The sequence below is a fragment of the Canis lupus genome, chromosome 34 (assembly GCF_048164855.1).
Source record: "Canis lupus baileyi chromosome 34, mCanLup2.hap1, whole genome shotgun sequence".
Lineage (NCBI taxonomy): Eukaryota > Metazoa > Chordata > Mammalia > Carnivora > Canidae > Canis > Canis lupus.
The window spans coordinates 26,349,973-26,368,052 of NC_132871.1; the positions used below are offsets into that span (position 1 = coordinate 26,349,973).

The 18,080-nt window shown below is 35.5% G+C and overlaps 1 protein-coding gene and 1 long non-coding RNA gene across 21 annotated transcripts in view; one reads left to right on the forward strand and one right to left on the reverse strand.

Moving 5' to 3' along the window:
- The window catches only part of PKP4 (plakophilin 4), a 232,869-nt gene that overhangs the window by 60,571 nt on the left and 154,218 nt on the right, over positions 1 to 18,080 (reverse strand). For 16 of the 17 annotated variants that reach the window (XM_072811079.1, XM_072811077.1, XM_072811078.1 and 13 more), the window contains one exon: positions 15,995 to 16,029. The exons of the other annotated variant lie outside the window; for it this stretch is intronic. In XM_072811079.1, the coding sequence (XP_072667180.1) occupies positions 15,995 to 16,029 (35 nt within the window). The remainder of the gene's footprint in view (positions 1 to 15,994; positions 16,030 to 18,080) is intronic. 17 annotated transcript variants of the gene reach the window in all.
- The window catches only part of LOC140624329 (uncharacterized), a 46,034-nt gene continuing 28,108 nt past the window's right edge, over positions 155 to 18,080 (forward strand). For all 4 annotated transcript variants that reach the window (XR_012023822.1, XR_012023820.1, XR_012023821.1 and 1 more), the window contains exons 1-2: positions 155 to 300; positions 3,181 to 3,358. This is a non-coding gene — a long non-coding RNA (uncharacterized lncRNA). The remainder of the gene's footprint in view (positions 301 to 3,180; positions 3,359 to 18,080) is intronic.

An 18,080-nucleotide genomic window follows, 5' to 3' on the forward strand; every position in this document is an offset into this window, starting at 1 on the left:
GAGCTGGGAGCCCAACTGCATTCTAAATTTTTAGCTTGATGCCAAATTCAATCCAAGGTTTTGTTTCCTAGCCTCCAGAAAGATTCGCTGACATTCTTAATATAGATTTTTAACGATCTGTCTCCTGATTTATTATTTGACAGTACACTTCTAGGTGGTGGAGTTCTGAGGCAGTTCTGAATTCTTAAGTTTGGAATTTCAATACAGATTACAGATTGTCTATGGTTTCCCGGGTACACATGGAAACGTGATCTGAGGCTCTGGCAGGCTGATAATCCTGGAGAGTGATCTGCTTCATCTGTAAGTCTTCTGGTAGGAGTTTCTAGGGTTCTATACATTCTTACATAGCACTTCGGGATGGAATTTTATCAAGGACTAACTAAAATACGTAGTTAGCTAGGCTAGAAGAGTTGTGCAAGGAATTGGTGTGCTTGCGAATAGTGACACCGAGGACGGCAGAGAGCAGGCTGTGCCGCAGTCCACCATGGCTTCATCCAAAATGGAGCTCTCAAACATCAAATGGGAAACGACAACTTTCTGTAGATACGGCAGCACCCCCGTGGTAGCTCCACGACTTCTCATACATGGAAAATGTAGCATTTTTTAAAAGAAAAGGAGGTTCAGATAGTTCTCAGCTTCAGCTTTAGTACAAGATAAAACGTGGGACACCAATACATCAAAGCTTTTGCCTTGGAAACACTAGGTGGCATGCAGTGTCAGGAGCTGAAAACTTATCACCATGGAAACTGAAACCCATTAGAGTTCCATGTACGCCTTTTTTTGTTTGTTTGTTTTAAACTATTAGGAGCTAGTATTTAAATAGAAAGAGGCACCCTAAAAATCTGTAACCTCAGCAATTGTGTCTCCTCATCCAGTAGGATATTTTCTCACAAATCATGTGACAGTTGTGCTTATTTAAACTCTTCTTTAAGAGAAGCTATTTAAAATAAATAATCTTAAACAGAGCAAGCACAAACTGTGAGATACAGGATTCCATACTGGTCATCCTAATAATAAAAACAGACTTAGTATCTCAAAACAAAACAAAACAAAAAACCCAAACAAAATTTTAAAAATTACCCTGAAAATAATACAACCATAAATCCTCTCTAAATGTTAGTACTTGTTTCCTATACCTTTAAAGATTTATTTATTTATTTGAGAGAGAGTAAGAGGAAAGATGGAGGGAGAGGGAGAGAATCTCAAGCAGACTTCCTGCTGATTGCACAGCCCTATGTGGGGCTTGATCCTATGACCCTGAGATCATGACCTGAGCCAAAATCAAGAGCTGGATCCTCCTTAACCAAGCCGGGCACCACTGTTTCTTATACTCTTAAACACAAAGCTTCAAAAACATAGTATGCAGAAAAAGAGAGTAAGATAGTGATGTGAAGACTAAAATACTACATTCCTATGTCCTCCAAATCCAATTTGTAGATTTAAATAACTGAGCATAGATAGCAGGATCAAAGTTTATTTTTTTAAAGATTTAAAAAGAATTTAAGTAATCTTTACACCCAACATGGGGCTAAAACCCACAACCCCAAGATCATGAGCTGCCACTCCACCAACCAAGCTACCCAGGTGCCCCTATCTTTAAGTAAATATGAAAGTTTGAGTTTTAAAAAGTTGATAAGTGAGATTAATCTAATACAAACTATAAAGCAACCACTTCTTAACTATCAAGGAGGTCTTCAGTCATTTTTCTACTCTATAATGAAGCCCAATGGTAATGTATATCTGCAAAGACAAAAAGATACCAACATTTCTTCTCAATCATTGAAAGAAAGTTAAATTATTTTCAAATTGTTTTACTATTATTTACTGTTGCCTTGAAAACTTGTAATTCCCAAATTACATGCACACACATAAATTATACACAGATAGTCTCTACCTATGGTAAGACCCAATTCCTAATTACTGTAGAAGGCATTCTTATTGTAGTAGGATTAAGGTTTGAGATGATCACCTATTGTTATTTATGCAGTCTTACTTTAAAATGATTGTCTTTCAAAAATGTGCTATGAGGAATGAAAGAAGACACTAGTCACATTTACCAGAGAAACCACAGAGCCTTACAGGATGGGATCACTTCACAATCACTGCTATAAACTAGAATTAAATATTTGGCATGTTGTGATTTAATGCAATGAGAACATGAAATTGAGACATTTTGATGAACAAAATGGCAAACAGAATGTTAATGCTACTTCTTTCATCTGTGTGCTGAAGAACATGTTACTTTTTCCACAAACATGTTTTGTGGGACATCAGAAATATCTTATGGAGTATTTTCAAACATCAAATTAGCATCTTCCATGAAAATGCATGTCTAAAAATATGGAACTTGGACAAACTTCAAGGTAGAATGAAATAATCTCCATTTGTGTTTATGAATGGGAGATTATTGGAAACATGGTCCTTCTTGCCTGTTACATTTCATCTGAGTGCCCCAATATCACCTAAACAAGGAAAATAATTAGAAAAAGTAGAAGACTGTAGCTAAGAAAATACTAGTGAGTAAGGGACAATTATGCTGTAGGGTTATGTAAATCTCATTATTATCCACCATTAAGCTCACAGTGAAAGATAAAGTACAAAGTGTATTATGATATACCTCCCAAATACACACCAAGTGTGCATAAAAATATGCTCAGGAAAAAGGCTAAGGTCTTTCCAAAGAACTTGAAATTACTGAAATTCCTCTGCTTTGTTAATCTGTGTCTAACTGTTTATGGTATATGAAATGGAGGTCTGTACTATGTGTAAAATCACCATGGAAACAGGAACTTAGAGATCAGTAAGGAGATTTTTGGTATATACAACTCTGTAGCTAGTCTTTCACAGTCCAGCATACTATAATTTTTTGCTAGAGTCTCCTTGTTTGTGCTTGTTTGAGTTGCTATGGTGTTTTAAGGTTTGCCCTTACATAAAAGATAGTGCAATGTGAATTTTGGCAGGACTCCTGGGACGGTAACAGAATGCAGTGTTACGGCAGATGATGCTGTCTTTGACAGTTAAGGGAACGGAGTATCTCACTTTTCTTCCAACTCTGGCCTGTGAGTCAAGGTTAGGCTTTCATACTCTGAGTGGCATCACTTCATGAAAATATGAGTAGAACATTTTATCTTATGGGGACTCAACTTCCTGAATGGCTTATGGTACTCTGGCTTCCTGTAGGGCTGCAGGTTCAGGAAGGAATCTACATTTCACAAAGCTACAGATATATTCCAGTGCCTTATATGGCTAAGAAGAAAAGCTCTAGACCAAATTCTGGAAGAGGATACGGATGATGGCCTTGAAAAGACTTCATCTCTTCAGTAACTTCTTCAATGTACATGATTCACTTCTACAGCAGGTAACCCTATTATCAGAGGAAATAAGATAATCTGGAAATACTGTTGCAGAGCGGAAATGTGAATAGGGTGACAGAAACAGGAATCATAAAAACATTCTTTGATCCACAGAAGACACGGCTGGACATTGACTGATATCTTAAGAATATTACAGATACCTGGAGTATTTACTCAAATCCAGATTACTGTATACATATGATATCCTTCTAAGCTGGGTATTAATGGAAATAAAAACTTGAGATAACGGGCAGACGATCTTGTTTACTGAAACTATTTCTAGTCTGGTTCTCTTTGAGTATATCTAGATTCTTGGGTCTTATGCTATCTTTTAAATATTAAGACAGTAGCTCTAAAAATTTTACTCATCTAGAAAATGATGAGCGAAAAGTCTTGGAAAATGGAAACCATTAATGAAGTATCTTCTAGTTCATTTTAAACTTTGCTCTAAACATCAATTAGGCTGCCTTGAAATCTACCACAAAAGCTCATCTTCCTGGATTCAATTTTGTGGTTTCAGGAAACTTAGTTTCTGTATAAGCTGGTATAAAGCACTTTATTTAATTTCTCTAATGCAAATCTAAAAACTATTTTATAGTTTTATATGTCGCCAGAGAGATTTCTTGTTCATAAATATTTAAAATTCCTGAATTCTGTTCAGGAATACAAAATGATTAAAAATAATTGTTAGGAAAAAAAGGTCTTTCTGCAAATAGTCATATTAAAATGGGTATTTATCAAGTATTTTTAGTCTAGGCATGAATTAAAATACAGGTGTCCTACTTACCATACAGAATTTATATCTGTAAGAGGAAAACTAGAAAAACAAGGAGTTTAGAACTATAAAAATGAAAAGAAATGGATCACACATGTCAAGTTTCCAACACCCATAAAAGGCCATGGGTCTCTTGCTTCTTACAGAGAAAGCTGAAAAAAGAATAAAGGACTTGCTGTGATATTAAAAAAAAAAAACTAGTGCTCAAAAATCATTCAACTATTTTTTCAAAGATACACTTTATTCCTTTTAGGGAAAAAAATGTTACCAAATATAGAAATGGGTATATTTGATAGTAGGAGATATAAGATAGATCCCCTCTGTTAAAATGAAACAAAAACCCTCAAAACGAAACAACCAAAACCCTTTTTTTTCCCCAAAGGTTTTATTTATTTATCTGAGAGAAAGCATGAGCAAGGAGTAGGGAGAGGCACGGGGCAGAGGGAGAAGGACAAGCAGACTCCCAGCCAAGAAGGCAGCCTGACTGGATCCCAGTTCCCTGGGATCATAACCTAAGCTGAAGGCAGATGCTTAACGGATGGAGCCACCCAGGCATCCCAAGAAAACTTAAAACAAAAACAAAAACAAAAACACATAAAAATATGTAGGTGTAGGATGATATTCCTATCAAAAGGAATAGATAGGTCTTCTGAAACCAGGTTTTCCTATAATCTTCTATTGGGTTATCTTTTTTGGTAGATTATCAAGATAGAGTGAAATGCAGGGTAACTTTGGCATAAGAATGAAATATGGGGTTAGAGATGGTAGTCTTTCTGACATTTCCCAAAGCAACAACTGTAAACTGAGGAAGTGTGGCTCTGTATGTTGAGGAGGTGGTAATGGAAAAAGAGGAGCTTTTAAACTAAAATAGATAATTTCTATTTTTGAAAGGGAATATAAGGGAAGGGAAAAGAAATGTGTAGGAAATATCAGAAAGGGAGACAGAACATAAAGACTCCTAACTCTGGGAAACGAACTAGGGGTGGTGGAAGGGGAGGAGGGCGGGGGGTGGGGGTGAATGGGTGACGGGCACTGAGGGGGGCACTTGACAGGATGAGCACTGGGTGTTATTCTGTATGTTGGTAAATTGAACACCAATAAAAAATAAATTTATTATAAAAAGTTCTATTTTATGTTAGGTAGTTAATAGAATAATTGTTCACATATCACTAAAAGTATGAGAACACGTAAATATTTATTTAACATGTTTATATGAAACATAAAATGTTAGGGTCTGAAACTGGATATATGATTTTAATACAAAGTCCTAACTCCTTGGGTGGCTTAGCTGGTTAAGCTAGATTTCAGCTCAGGTCATGATCTCAGATTTATGAGATTGAGCCCCCGTGTCGGGCTCTGTGCTGATTATAGAGCCTGCTTAAGATTCTCTCTCTCTGCCTCTCCCTCTACCCCTTACCCCATGAGCATGCTCTCTCTCTCTCTCTCTCTCTAGAAAAAAAAAAGTCCTAATTCACTGTATTTAAGTCTTTGGGGAATGTATTATATACATCCCCATATAGTATGTGTAAATGGTGTAGGAATATTTAGAAACTAATTGGCGATAAAGCGATCTTGTCATAAAAGATTAAAAAAACCCCAAAAACCCAAACAACAAACTGGTTGAGTTTGGTTTCTTTTCTTCAGTGATGCAGTACTTCTATTCTTATATTACATAAAGCTTAGCCCTCATAAAGGTCTATATAGTGATGCAGAGTTTTGAACACACATTTCCCAAAGAACTTTGGAACATCTATCAATGGATATATGACAATATGCCAAGAACAAACAACTGTGTAGAAGGCTTATCACAGCACAACACAAAATTTCAGTTTCAAAGATGCATCCTAATATTTGAAATCTGATGTTTCTCCTAACAAAGAAAAAAGAGAAAGTGTGATGTCAAATGAGGAGACACATCAACAAGCAAAAGTTAATAATGCTATCAACAAAAGACTGAAAAAAACAAAAGAAAAAAAAAACAAAAGACTTTGAAGACAAATGCTTAGGTACAATCCACAAAATAAAAACAGTATTGCTGTGATTCTACATTACACATTTTGAATGTATTCAAATATTTTGCATTAGCCTTCTACATTTTGCTACTCATTTTTCTTATTTCATTAAGTCCTTTGAATGAATGTCCCCCTTTTATTTTTCATGATTTTTTATCTTTTATAGCACAGCTGCCTTATGGTGAATTAGTTATGCTGTGAAAGTGTCTGCAGCTAAGATGTGTACAGTGAAACTACCTAGAACTTGCACAAACACAGCAATAAATGTATAGTTCTAAACTAGCAGAAAGGCTAGCACATTTATAGGTAATTCAGCTTCAATCAAGAATCATTTAACAAAATCCTGCCCATATGTAAATATGCATGAAATAACATCTACTGGCTGGGAAACTGTCATGTGTCATGGCTCACACTGGCAGTTTGGCTTTAACATGTGTCACTCTGATGTACTATTTTACCCAATATGCTGACCCCTTTGTCTAGAGAATTTATATTTAAGTGTTTTAAAATTAAAGTTTTCAAACATAAAAGTAGGGAGAGAAGGGGTGCCCGACTCTTGATTTTGGCTCAGGTTCATGATCTCAGAGTGGTGGGATTGAGTCCACGTCAGGCTCCATGCTCAGCATGGAGTCTGCTTGGGACTCTTTCCCTCTCTCTAAAATAAATAAATAAGTCAATCTTTAAAAAAAAGAAAGAGTAGTATAATTAACCACCTTCCCAATTTAATAGTTACAACATTATGCCATACTTTTTATGTTCCATTTTATCTTTTTCCTTTCTTCTGTTCTAGAATTATAAAACAGACCCTTCATATCAGATCATTTTGACTGTAAATACTTCCATATGTGGTTCTGTAAAACAAGGATTTCAAAAAACTACATTTATTCCATCATACCATATAATGAGTTCATAGTCAAATTTTCCTGACATCTGAAAAATTTTTCTTTAGTTGGCTTGTGCTAGTCAGGCTGAAATAAGATTTACTGATGGTGCTGGGACCATGATTGCTATTTAGTACGTTAAAAAGGGGCTCCCATACCCTCATTTTCATGTTCTTGGGTCTCTGGGGGAACCACAGCAATAAACTCTGAATGCTCCACATTCTGAATGAGTGTGGGGGTTTCTCATGGTGGCATTTATATATCCTCTAACCTTTGTATGTCTTTCAAGCAGAAAGTTAGAGCTAGAAGCTTTCAGGTCAAACTTTTGTGGTTAGAATACTATACGGATGGCGCGGTGTAGTTTTTACATCATGATGTATTAGGACTTTTACAACTTTTAAAATCAGTCAGTCAATTCAAGCAGTGACAGCCTGATCATTCCGTATTTTCAAGTTCATCATCAACCTCTCTCCTAATGCAATGGTTCCCAATGTTGGATGAACACGGCAATCGCCTGGGGTAGCGAGGTGGGTGTGAATTTAGAAACTATTGCTGACGGAGTCCCACGCCCAGAGATTCCAATTTAATCTGCCTAAACTGTGGTCTGAAGGAGTTTAAAAACTCCCAAGGTGATTCTAATGTGCAGCCAGGATCGAAAATACAGAGGGTTTTTTTTTTTTTTTTTTTTTTGCATACACTGACAATCTTTGCTTGAATCAGTTATTTCATTAGAGGATGCAAATCGGTGATTTTTCAAATTTTATTGTTCTTTCTACATTTATCAGCAGGAATTCCTTTGGTATATTTTAGATATCTTTCAGTAGCTATTCATGGCCAGGGTTATTTGGTTATCCTAAAATATAATCTGTACAGGACTGGCAGGATAAACTTTTAATTCTTCTTTTTAATTACCTGTAATTAAATTAATTTACTAATGAGTAAGGCAGTCTTCTCAGACTGCAGTGTTGGGATCATCAGGGGGCCTTCAAACACCGTGGATGCCTGGTTTGAGCCTCAAACCTGAACAGCCCTGCTGGCTGTCTGAATGTACAGTGAAGTTGGGAGCCTCTGGAACAAGATGCTCATACTTGAATTACCTCCAATGGTGATAAAAAGTTTGTATTTTGCTTGTTCTGCTAGTGGTTGTTGCACTTTTGCCAACAGAAAAATGTATGTGATCATTTTGAGCCAGATATGAAAAGTAAAGAAGGACAAGAAACATGCCAATCTTATCAAATCCCAAGAGCAGGTTGACCTCCAACTTCTGTAAGAACTAACCAAATTTAAGGATGGTTGGTGGCATGCTGGTCTTCACGTGACGTTTGATTTAATGAATATTTAAGAATTATTTCATTAAGTGATTTTACTGTTTAATCTGTCCATAAAGCTTATGATACAGGGCAACTGGAAATAAATGGCCTTTTAGAAGTCTAATAACTCATTCAAATTTTATATATTCATGAAAATGTACACTCCTATCCCCTGGCAACATCGTAAGCATAGACAAACATAGCAGCTGGTATAGGTAGGAATATGTATTTGCAGGGACCCACTCGGACTCTGACAGTTGGCATGCAGGTTATTTTAAACTAAAGACATTTGAGATTCAACAGATGTAGAAAGAAGCCTTCTTGGAACATCCCTTATTTCACTAAAAGCAGAAATTTCTGGGGGTGAGGCTGCCACAGATACCCTCTGGGGGAGATTTATGGCATGAAGGAAAAAAACAGGAGGACCACTTGCACCTGCATTAATAAACATTAAAACAAAATTTCTTATATCCATTTGTTCCCCTAGAAACCCATTTGTTTTTCCCCACAGAAGACGTTTCTGCCTACTTCCTCTACTCCATTTAGGTAAATAACTCCTAACTTTATCCATTTAGGTAAACTACTTTTGTGACTTCCTCTGTGTAGATGAATACTTTGTGATTATTCTCTTATTAATTTAACTCTTGTCAGTTAAATTCACTGTCCCCACCCCAACCAGTCACTTAATGTAAGAAGGCAGAGGAAAAGTCTCACCCCCTCCCACATATTGTTAAGCATTTCTGGTGGGCAACTTGAGAATATTTGCCAAAAAAAGCCCCTGTCTATACTCTTGACCAGGCAGTTCCACTTTAAAAAAAAATGTTATCGACAAAGACACTCATGTGCAGAGAAAACTTTTACCATTGTTTGTCAAAGGAAAAAATTGGAAAGAATAAAAATATTTACCAATAAGGGACTGCTTATTATCAATATTATTATCAGTAAATTTTCTTCTACTGAGCCATTAAAAAAGAGGCAGATCTTTACATATTAATAAAAACGTGTTTTATAATGCTTTTAAGGAAAAAAACTTAAGCATAGGATAATGCATAATATGTTCTCACTGAATTAACAAAACAAGCTCAAAGGTGCGTATATGTGTGTGTGGGTGTGTGTGTACAGGTGTGTGTGTAGCAATGGCCATGGTGTGGAAAGATGTGGGAATGAAGGAAATTTTTACCTTTACTCCAAGTTCTTTTGGACTTAATTTTTGTAAAATATAAGAGAAGGCCTTTAGTAATAAAACATTAAAAAGTGAAGAGAACCTTTACAGTGGCGATCGGAAAGCTACGGTGCTACAGCTGTGGTAAGGAGACTATCATGACTATGTTGCTCAAAAGGCCTGAAATAATGAGGGAGGAAAAACTTGGCCAGTTTTCACAGAAAGTCACATCCTCCTGTTATTTAGAAGAGAAACAGGAAGGAATGAATGTGTGATGAAATTATCATTTGTGCAATTTATAAGCCACAATAAATCATAACACCCCAAATCCTCAATAAGATGATGGTCCTTTATACATGATTGCTAATCTAATATCCTATTTATGAACATGTATAACACAGCTTCCTATTCTATCTCTTTTATAAATCCAGTACATTTCTACTGAGGCATAAAGTGTTCCCATTTAAGTTTGCGTCTTATCTCATGATATGCTGATGCTTTTTTGTGTTGTAAATTACTTACTCCAGCTGGAGGAAAAAAGAAAGATAAATTGACTCAGGACTAGTCTCTCATTTATCTTTTATCTTCCTTATTTACGTGTTTTTTATATATTTTTTAAACCCAACACAGTGGAAGAAAGTTGTGTTCATTCATTTTAGGAACAAAATTTAAATATATAAACAAAATGCAAAACCTAACCCTTAAAGTCTTAAATTTTGTAGTATACATGAACTACTACTGTCAGGACATACCAAACCATAATGATTTAAATGGACAGTATGTGAAAATTGTGGCACTTCAGTACATATTCCACAGTAAATGGATGTAGCACTGTGAAGTTAAATAATCGTATCAGTTTAAAACTCCTATTTTACCACAATCTTTTTCATTCCTTTCATATTTATTATCAAACATCAACTATTTCAACTATATGAAGTCATTACTATTTTCTCTCCTTCTCTTTACTTACTGTAAAAGACCCAACCAAGTTTCTTTACCCCTTAAATACCTTCTAGGTCAACCAGAAAATTCCCCTTACTTTCATTCTCCTGTGTCCTTTGCTAACTCGTTGCTTTAGGAAAGACTCTGATCTTTTGGCTGCTGCTGCTTTTTTTTTTTTTTTTTTTTCCTTTTGCCTTCTTTACTTTCTTAGGCGTAGTAATTTGCAATCAGTTACTTAATATACATTAAAATCTGCTCTTGTGACTGTTTCTCTCAAGTGCAAGTGAGCCTGTTCTTTGGCCTGTGGGAAGAGACAGTGCACTCAGGTTCAGAAGGAGGCTCCTTCTCTTCATCTGCAGGGAAGGGGGGACAGGGCTGGAGGTGAAGAGGGAAGGATTCTCAGGCTGATGTCATGCTGCTCCCCTCCTCTCATTTTACACATAAGTACTAAAACTGGAAACTGCTTAGTCTCTAGTAATTTTTTTTTCCTGGAACAGAAAAACTGTGAAGTTGTGACTTGTGGCACAATTCACTTTACAGGATGTGGCTGGAGGATTTAAGTAACAACCAATGAACACTCTAACAAAAGAACTCAATTTATGGCTTCAATAACTTCTTTCTGGTGGGTAACACACACTATGTATGGTGTTGTTTTTGTTTTGTTTTGTTTTGTTTTGTTGAGTGAATTGGTGTGCTTTTTTGCTTTTTTGTAAAAGAGATGTGAGCCCAAGGTTTTTTCTTTCCTTTTTTCTTTTCTTTAAAAGCTACTCTATATAATATTTTCCATCATGAAGAATTATAATTACATGTGCATATATTTGCATTCTCATTTTCCTCAGGCCTTTACCTATAATTCTATTATATATTTTCATGATTATGGTGTTTATCTTCTATTTTATTCTATGTGTTTTCAAAAGCTACCTCAAATTTTGGTAGAACGTAAGAGATGGTACAAATATCTATGTTTTTAAGAAGTATGAAGATGTGAATGATGCAAAACTGGAACACTAAGATAACATTTCTTCCTCCTTTTTAGCAGAACATACATAAAAAGTCCCACAAATGCAAGGTTATAAGAAATGTAAGGCTAAGGAAGAGACAAAGCCAACACAGAAAATGATAAGCTCTCTTCACAAAAGACAAAAGGACGTGCATTTTATGTTTTTAGGGAGCAGATATGAAATGCTGGTAAACTAAAAAACACAAAACAATGAAGAGAGGGGGAACAATAAAGTGAGATAACAATAAAGCATAAATGCTTCAAAACAACTGTATTTCTTCAGGGGAAGCTTCTCCTTAAAGACTCATTCCCAACAAGCCAGAAAACACAGAAGTGTTTTGTAGAGTGGATGTTGTTCCTTATGCTTTGGGAAGTCATCTCTTTGAGCACCAAACTCAAAAAGCTTTGGCTTTTCTCTTTCAAACAGCCTACTAACCCTCATACAAAAATTAACTGAATGACTGACAGACCAACCAACTAATCAGATCAACTAATCAACTCAAGCAAAGGAGCAAAGGGATTCTCCTGAACTGAATCATGAAGCAGTGGAAATCTTTTCTGCCTAGAGCACCCTGAGTTCTTCCTTAGAAAATGCCTCTGCAGTATGTTAGCTATTTAGAAACAAAATTCAGCAGCTGGCCTCAGTTTTTGGCATTTCAACAGAATGTACCATCCTGAAAATACCTGAGTAGGCAGGGATCTCTCCCAGGTAGTGATCAAACCACTGCCCTGCTAACAATTTACCTGAATGCTAAAAAGCTTTTAAAGAGCCAAGCTTTTCAAGTCAAATTTCTAGTATACATATAAAGGCAGAGAAATTGTCTTTAAGAAAATGTTCAAAATGTTAAAGAAAAATGAGGAACAATAAGAGACTTTCAACCCTAAATCTTCTCATGTAATCCTTTCTTATTTAAGAAACCAAGGAAATTCAATAAAGATGTTCCTTTGTCAAAATCTAGCTAAACACGGGCTAGACCGAAGACTTACCTAAAAGGTCTTCGGTCTGATATATATATTTATATTATATATGTACTTATTTATAACATATAAATATAATATATATTTTACTTTTAAGCCACTCCTGCTCCTTATTCTGGTCAGAAATGCCAAATTCTAAAGGTGAGATGACTTTCATGTTTAGTATCTCTGCATACAATTGGTAAAGAGAAGATAATAGTTAAGCTTTACAGCAAAAGTAGCAGCAAAACTGCCGTTTTATGCCATTATTTACTTACATTCCAACTTCTAAAGACATCTATAACTACTTAGAAAAAGAAACATAAAACAAATCAGATTTTACTCTTTCATGCATACAAATTTCAATGTTCTCTCCTTATCTTTGTAGCTAGCTTATTGCCATAGTTACAGCTTAAATGTCATAAGTATGGCTGAAAAGTAGGCAAATTTAAGAAAACACACAAGTAACGTTAATACAGTTAAATAATACAAAGTGAAGTAAATAGCAGTTGTGATTGCAGCGGCTGAAAATTCATACACTCCTATTCCCCCCAAAGAAAAAAAAGGGTAAGTAAATGTAACAGCTGCCAGGTTTGAATAAGAGTTTGGATAAGAGTGTATTCTGACAAAAGTAAAGGATGAAGCAGAGTTATTAGATGTGACTTATCAATGTAGCTGTGGTGGAAACAGATCAATTACTGGAGTTGTACTTCCCTAGCACTAAGGTATTTGGGGAGCTACTTGGACAACACACACACACACACACACACATTTTATCTTTATTTAACTCATTAGTAAATCATGAAAGGGGGGGTGAAACGACTGAACTTGAGTAAATGTACCAGAGGGGAGAGGAGGCAGAAAAGGACATCAAGGATCCAATATTTCATTTTCTATTATATGTCCTTCCTAATCTAAGTTCATCCTCTCTCTATGTAAATCAACATAGTTAGACACTGTGCCTGGCTGGCTTTTGGTAGTGAGAAACCACCAATTGCATGTTCCAGTTCTGTTCAGCCAGATGTTCTCCAGCTCTGCTCTAGGCAGTATTTCTGGCTTGGCTTTATCTCCTTCCTGGTTCCAGCTAGTGCTGGAAATCTCACCCTGCCACACCCCCCACCAGTATTCCAGTTTAAAAACAAAACCACCTAACCCTTTGCACCTTCGGTCCTGAAATGATAGTGGCTTTGGGCAATGGTCAGTCTCTTGAGTGTTTCAGCATGCTGTTTAATCCTCCCAAACCCTGCAATCCTCACTTGAGCATCAAATTCCTCATATGGAACTACCTGACATGGGCTGGGTATTCTCCACCTGACTGACAGAGCTATCATCCTTGGGCTGCAAAGAGCTCTTGCCTATCAAACACTGCCACTTCAAGAGAAGAGAGCAGTATATAGGAGATGTTAATATTCTGTAGATAGAGATATAAATGATGATATCAAATGAAGAAGTACAAGAGGATCAATGTTACATACCTAAAGGGAGGGAGAAATCATACAATCTTTTCAGGAAAGTAACCTGAATACATGTATCAAGAGCCTTAAAATATTCATATACTGTAAATGATATTTTATTTTCTAGAAGTCTAGCTAAAGGTAAATCGAAGGTGCAGATAAAATTTAAATACAGGGATGTTTACCAAAATGCTATTTATATTGGTAAAAAATTAGAAACAACCTGAATGGCTAGAAATAGACCTCAATAAATTGATATATACCTGTAGTTTCCCTTTAGAGCTCTCCTCCCTCCCAATTTCGAGTATACACAACTCAGCTAGACTTGAAGCATATAAGAGGACAAGGATATTTGTTTTAAACATTAACAACTATGTGCCAGACAACTGTTTAAGGCTCTCAAGAAATATTTCTGGAACTAAATTAATGATGCACTATTAAAGACAAACTTACAGAAGAATTTATCAAATTTTATATCAAATGTAAATTTCTGCCATAACCAAGTACCAAATGCACTATTGTGTTCTTTGCATTTTTCTTTAAATTTTTCAAATCACTTTTTAATAATTCACAGTTTTGCTGCTTCTCCTGAGGAATACTTAAATCAGGTGAGTTTTTGGTCAAAGGATTTTCAGTGGCTCCCCTTGACCTGCAGGAGAGTTCAATTTAGAGTTGTATTTACAGATATCTATAATTTGACCCAAAGTGGCTATCCAGACTTTGCATATTTTATCATCTCCTCAAAGAGTTTTAAATGTTTGGATGTGATATTTCTGTCTCTTCTACTGCACAATGACAAAGAGCTCTCCAGACCCTGGCCACCCGTCAAGTTCTAGGCTCCAGGCCCATCTTCTTGCAAAGCGATCTCAGAAATAGGCTGTCCATTTACAACAATACTTCCCACATAATATATTTCTGGAATCTAACTGCATATTATTTCATGGCATGATTTTCCTTATATTAAACTACTGCTAATCTTATTGTTAAGTAGCTTTTCATATGTCTTTACCTAATCTATGGTTTGAATAAACAACAAATTCTTGGGAATAGCTTCTTTGTAAAATAGCAGAGTGCCTTGAATGCACTGTGAATAATCTAGAATTCTGGTACCAGTTTCTGGTAAACTAGGATACCAGGCACTTGGTGATTTTTGAATTTTATTCAAGTTCAAAACTCGTTTAAAAATGGTCAAAGTAGGGCAGCCCGGGTGGCTCAGTGGTTTAGTGCCACCTTCAGCCCAGGGTGTGATCCTGGAGACCCGGGATCAAGTCCCAAGGCCGGCTCCCTGCATGGAGCCTGCTTCTCCTTCTGCCTGGGTCTCTGCCTCTCTCTGTGTGTGTCTCTCATAAATAAATAAAATCTTTAAAAAGTGGTCAAAGTATTTAGATATCAAGGCTTATTCTACCATTTATATATTGATGACATCATCCTTCACATTATAAATGCCATGTGGAGTGCACGAATGTGTACTTGTTGTGCCCATCACATGTATATAGTACTGGGTCCATGATGTACATGCACAGCAATCATTCAATGAATGAACATTGAGTATGAAGACATCAAATATTTATGAATGTGGCAGACAGTCTCCTTAATGTAATTCATCCTTTATATGAAATGAATTTGGGGTAAAAAGTTAAGGAGATTACATTAGAAGCTTCTGGACTAATATTAGAAGCTACCACATATTTTACATCTGGATACATAAAGAATATGAATGTTTCTGGCAACTCTTGAGTGTGGGAAATATTATGAAAGGAAAGACCTTGATTTATATAAACAATTAGTCAACTTATCCAGATGATGCAGTAACTTTTGTGAGGGCATTGCTGTACTTTCTTATAATAGAAAAGAAAATATTCAGATAATATATGCTGATATTAAAAGTGTCTCATGATTATAGTACTGATATGTTGATGTCCAATGCTTTAACTTTCTTTATAACTAACATATACAAACCTATTCAATGATGTTCAAAAAATCAATCAGATTAAGTACATCAAAGCAAAGTAGCTCAATATTGTAACTAGTAAAGGCTTTGCTTGGCTTATTTCACCAAAAGGCAGTAAATTGAGAAAGCAGGCTATGAAACCACTCTTGTGTGTGCAAGATATAAAAAGGAGTTTTTTATATGATAAAAACTCATACCTGTTGATCTCCAAGGAAATGACTTCTCAGTTGAGCTAGAGAAAAAGGGAGGAAAAAAAAGGAACATTTACTTCCTTTGTCATAAAATTTAACTGTGGGCTTATTTTGTACATAAACATTTAATTTTCACATTTTATTACATGAAAGTATAAAAATCTCAAAATTTAAAGCTACTCTTCTAACTAAGTTAATTTTTAGGCACTATTTAACTTTCCATATCAATTTAGGACAAAACTATATTTCTACTTGAAAATTAAGGCAAATTATAAAGTGATAAAAGATTCTCCTTGGATAAGACAAATAAAATAACAATTATGCATGATATTCATGGTTTTTTTTGATAATTAATATGAAAACACATTAAAAAGACCATCTACATGATACACAAGACATATATGTATACACTGAATACAACACATTAAAAAGGACACAAAAGATGGTTATGAACTTTTTAGTCATTTTCAAAAGAAGCCCTAGAAATTGTTTAATAGACACAGAAGTTAAGGGGGTTAGTTTGAATTGCAAGCTACCTTATAAAACTTAAATCATATAACAAACCCTTCTATCAAAAATACAAGGTTTGAAAATCCAGGAGAATATTTTAGCTATACACGTCTCTTATAGAGTTTAATAAATTTAAATTCTAATAAATTTGTACATAAAAGCATACATGTTCATCCCTGCCCCCCTGCGCTGTATGCCCCCCCTCCCCCAATACAGGGAAGGAATCATGGTGCTACAGGGACAGTGTGGTAGACATAGGAACAAGAGAACATGAGGCTAGATTATTAAGTATTTGTTTAATGAAATACTTCACATAAATTATCCCCTTTATATTATTCACAACAACCATATGAATAGACACATTATCATCCTTATTTAACAGGTAAAGAAACTGGCCAAAGTCTTTGCTATTAAACAGAATTGCTGAGATTCATACCCACAATGGCCTGATTCCAAAGTCAGGGCTTCCCACTACTATATATATAGCAGAATGGCTTATGATCCTGTTTTTGCATTACACATGTACACACACACCCACAATATGCCCAGAAAAAAGTCTGGAAAAATAAAAACTAAATTATTTCTGTGGGGTACAACTAGAAGTTTTTTTTTTCTTTTCCTTCTTAAACATTTGTACTTTTATGAAATCAGAAAAACAGCAGATATTGACATCTTTTTTGGAATATTTATTAAATTTAAGGAAAAGTTGTGTGACTTTGGGTGTAAGAAAACACTATAAAATAAAGGAGTTGGAACAGAAGGGAAAATTGCTTTCAGTGCTATAGTTTTAAGTTCTTGTTAACCCCCTGATATTTCCCCAATTCATTAAGTGGTTAATGTAACTCCAGATTCAGTAAGAGCTCCCTGAACTTCAACTCATATGTAATTTGCTTTTCCTCTGTCAGAGGCACAGCAGTTCACATTCCAGGACCTTGAACTAGTTCCAAGCAAGGGGGGCATGCTCCCAGTGAACAGTCAATCAGTTAATGCAAATCCTTAGCACTTCGCTGATGTTCCTTTATCTGATGGACTCCTAACTGATTGCAGGAGGCTCTGATGGGTCAGGAAAAGATGCAAATTTGGTCAAATACCAATAAGGGCACATTTGTTGTCTTGCTCTTGAGTGGCTTATCACATTCTGTGACTCTAAAAGTGGTTTCTTACACTGAATTTCAACTTCTCTTGAATGTGTTTTTATTTCATTTGATCACCTAAATTAGTTTTCTAAATACTGATGTTGATATTACTCAACTGTTTTCCTATCAAAATGTTAATATTGTCTGTCACTATTAGAATACGTGATAAACTAAACTGCCACCCAGAAATGTTTAATATACCTCAGGTTATGTGGGAATATCTTGAAAATTATCTTCTGAGTTTGAAACTTACATAAATTTTTAATGAAATACCTTTACAAGATCTTTTATACTCATAGGTCACAGAATATAATTCATGTCTATTGCTCAAATTGGGCAAATGTTGTGGCTCTTTCACTCATCTTTTTATGTCAGGACCTTGCCATACTGCCTCACACATAGCAGGTGCTTAATATATGTTGTTGCAACAAACCGTGTAGAAGTAA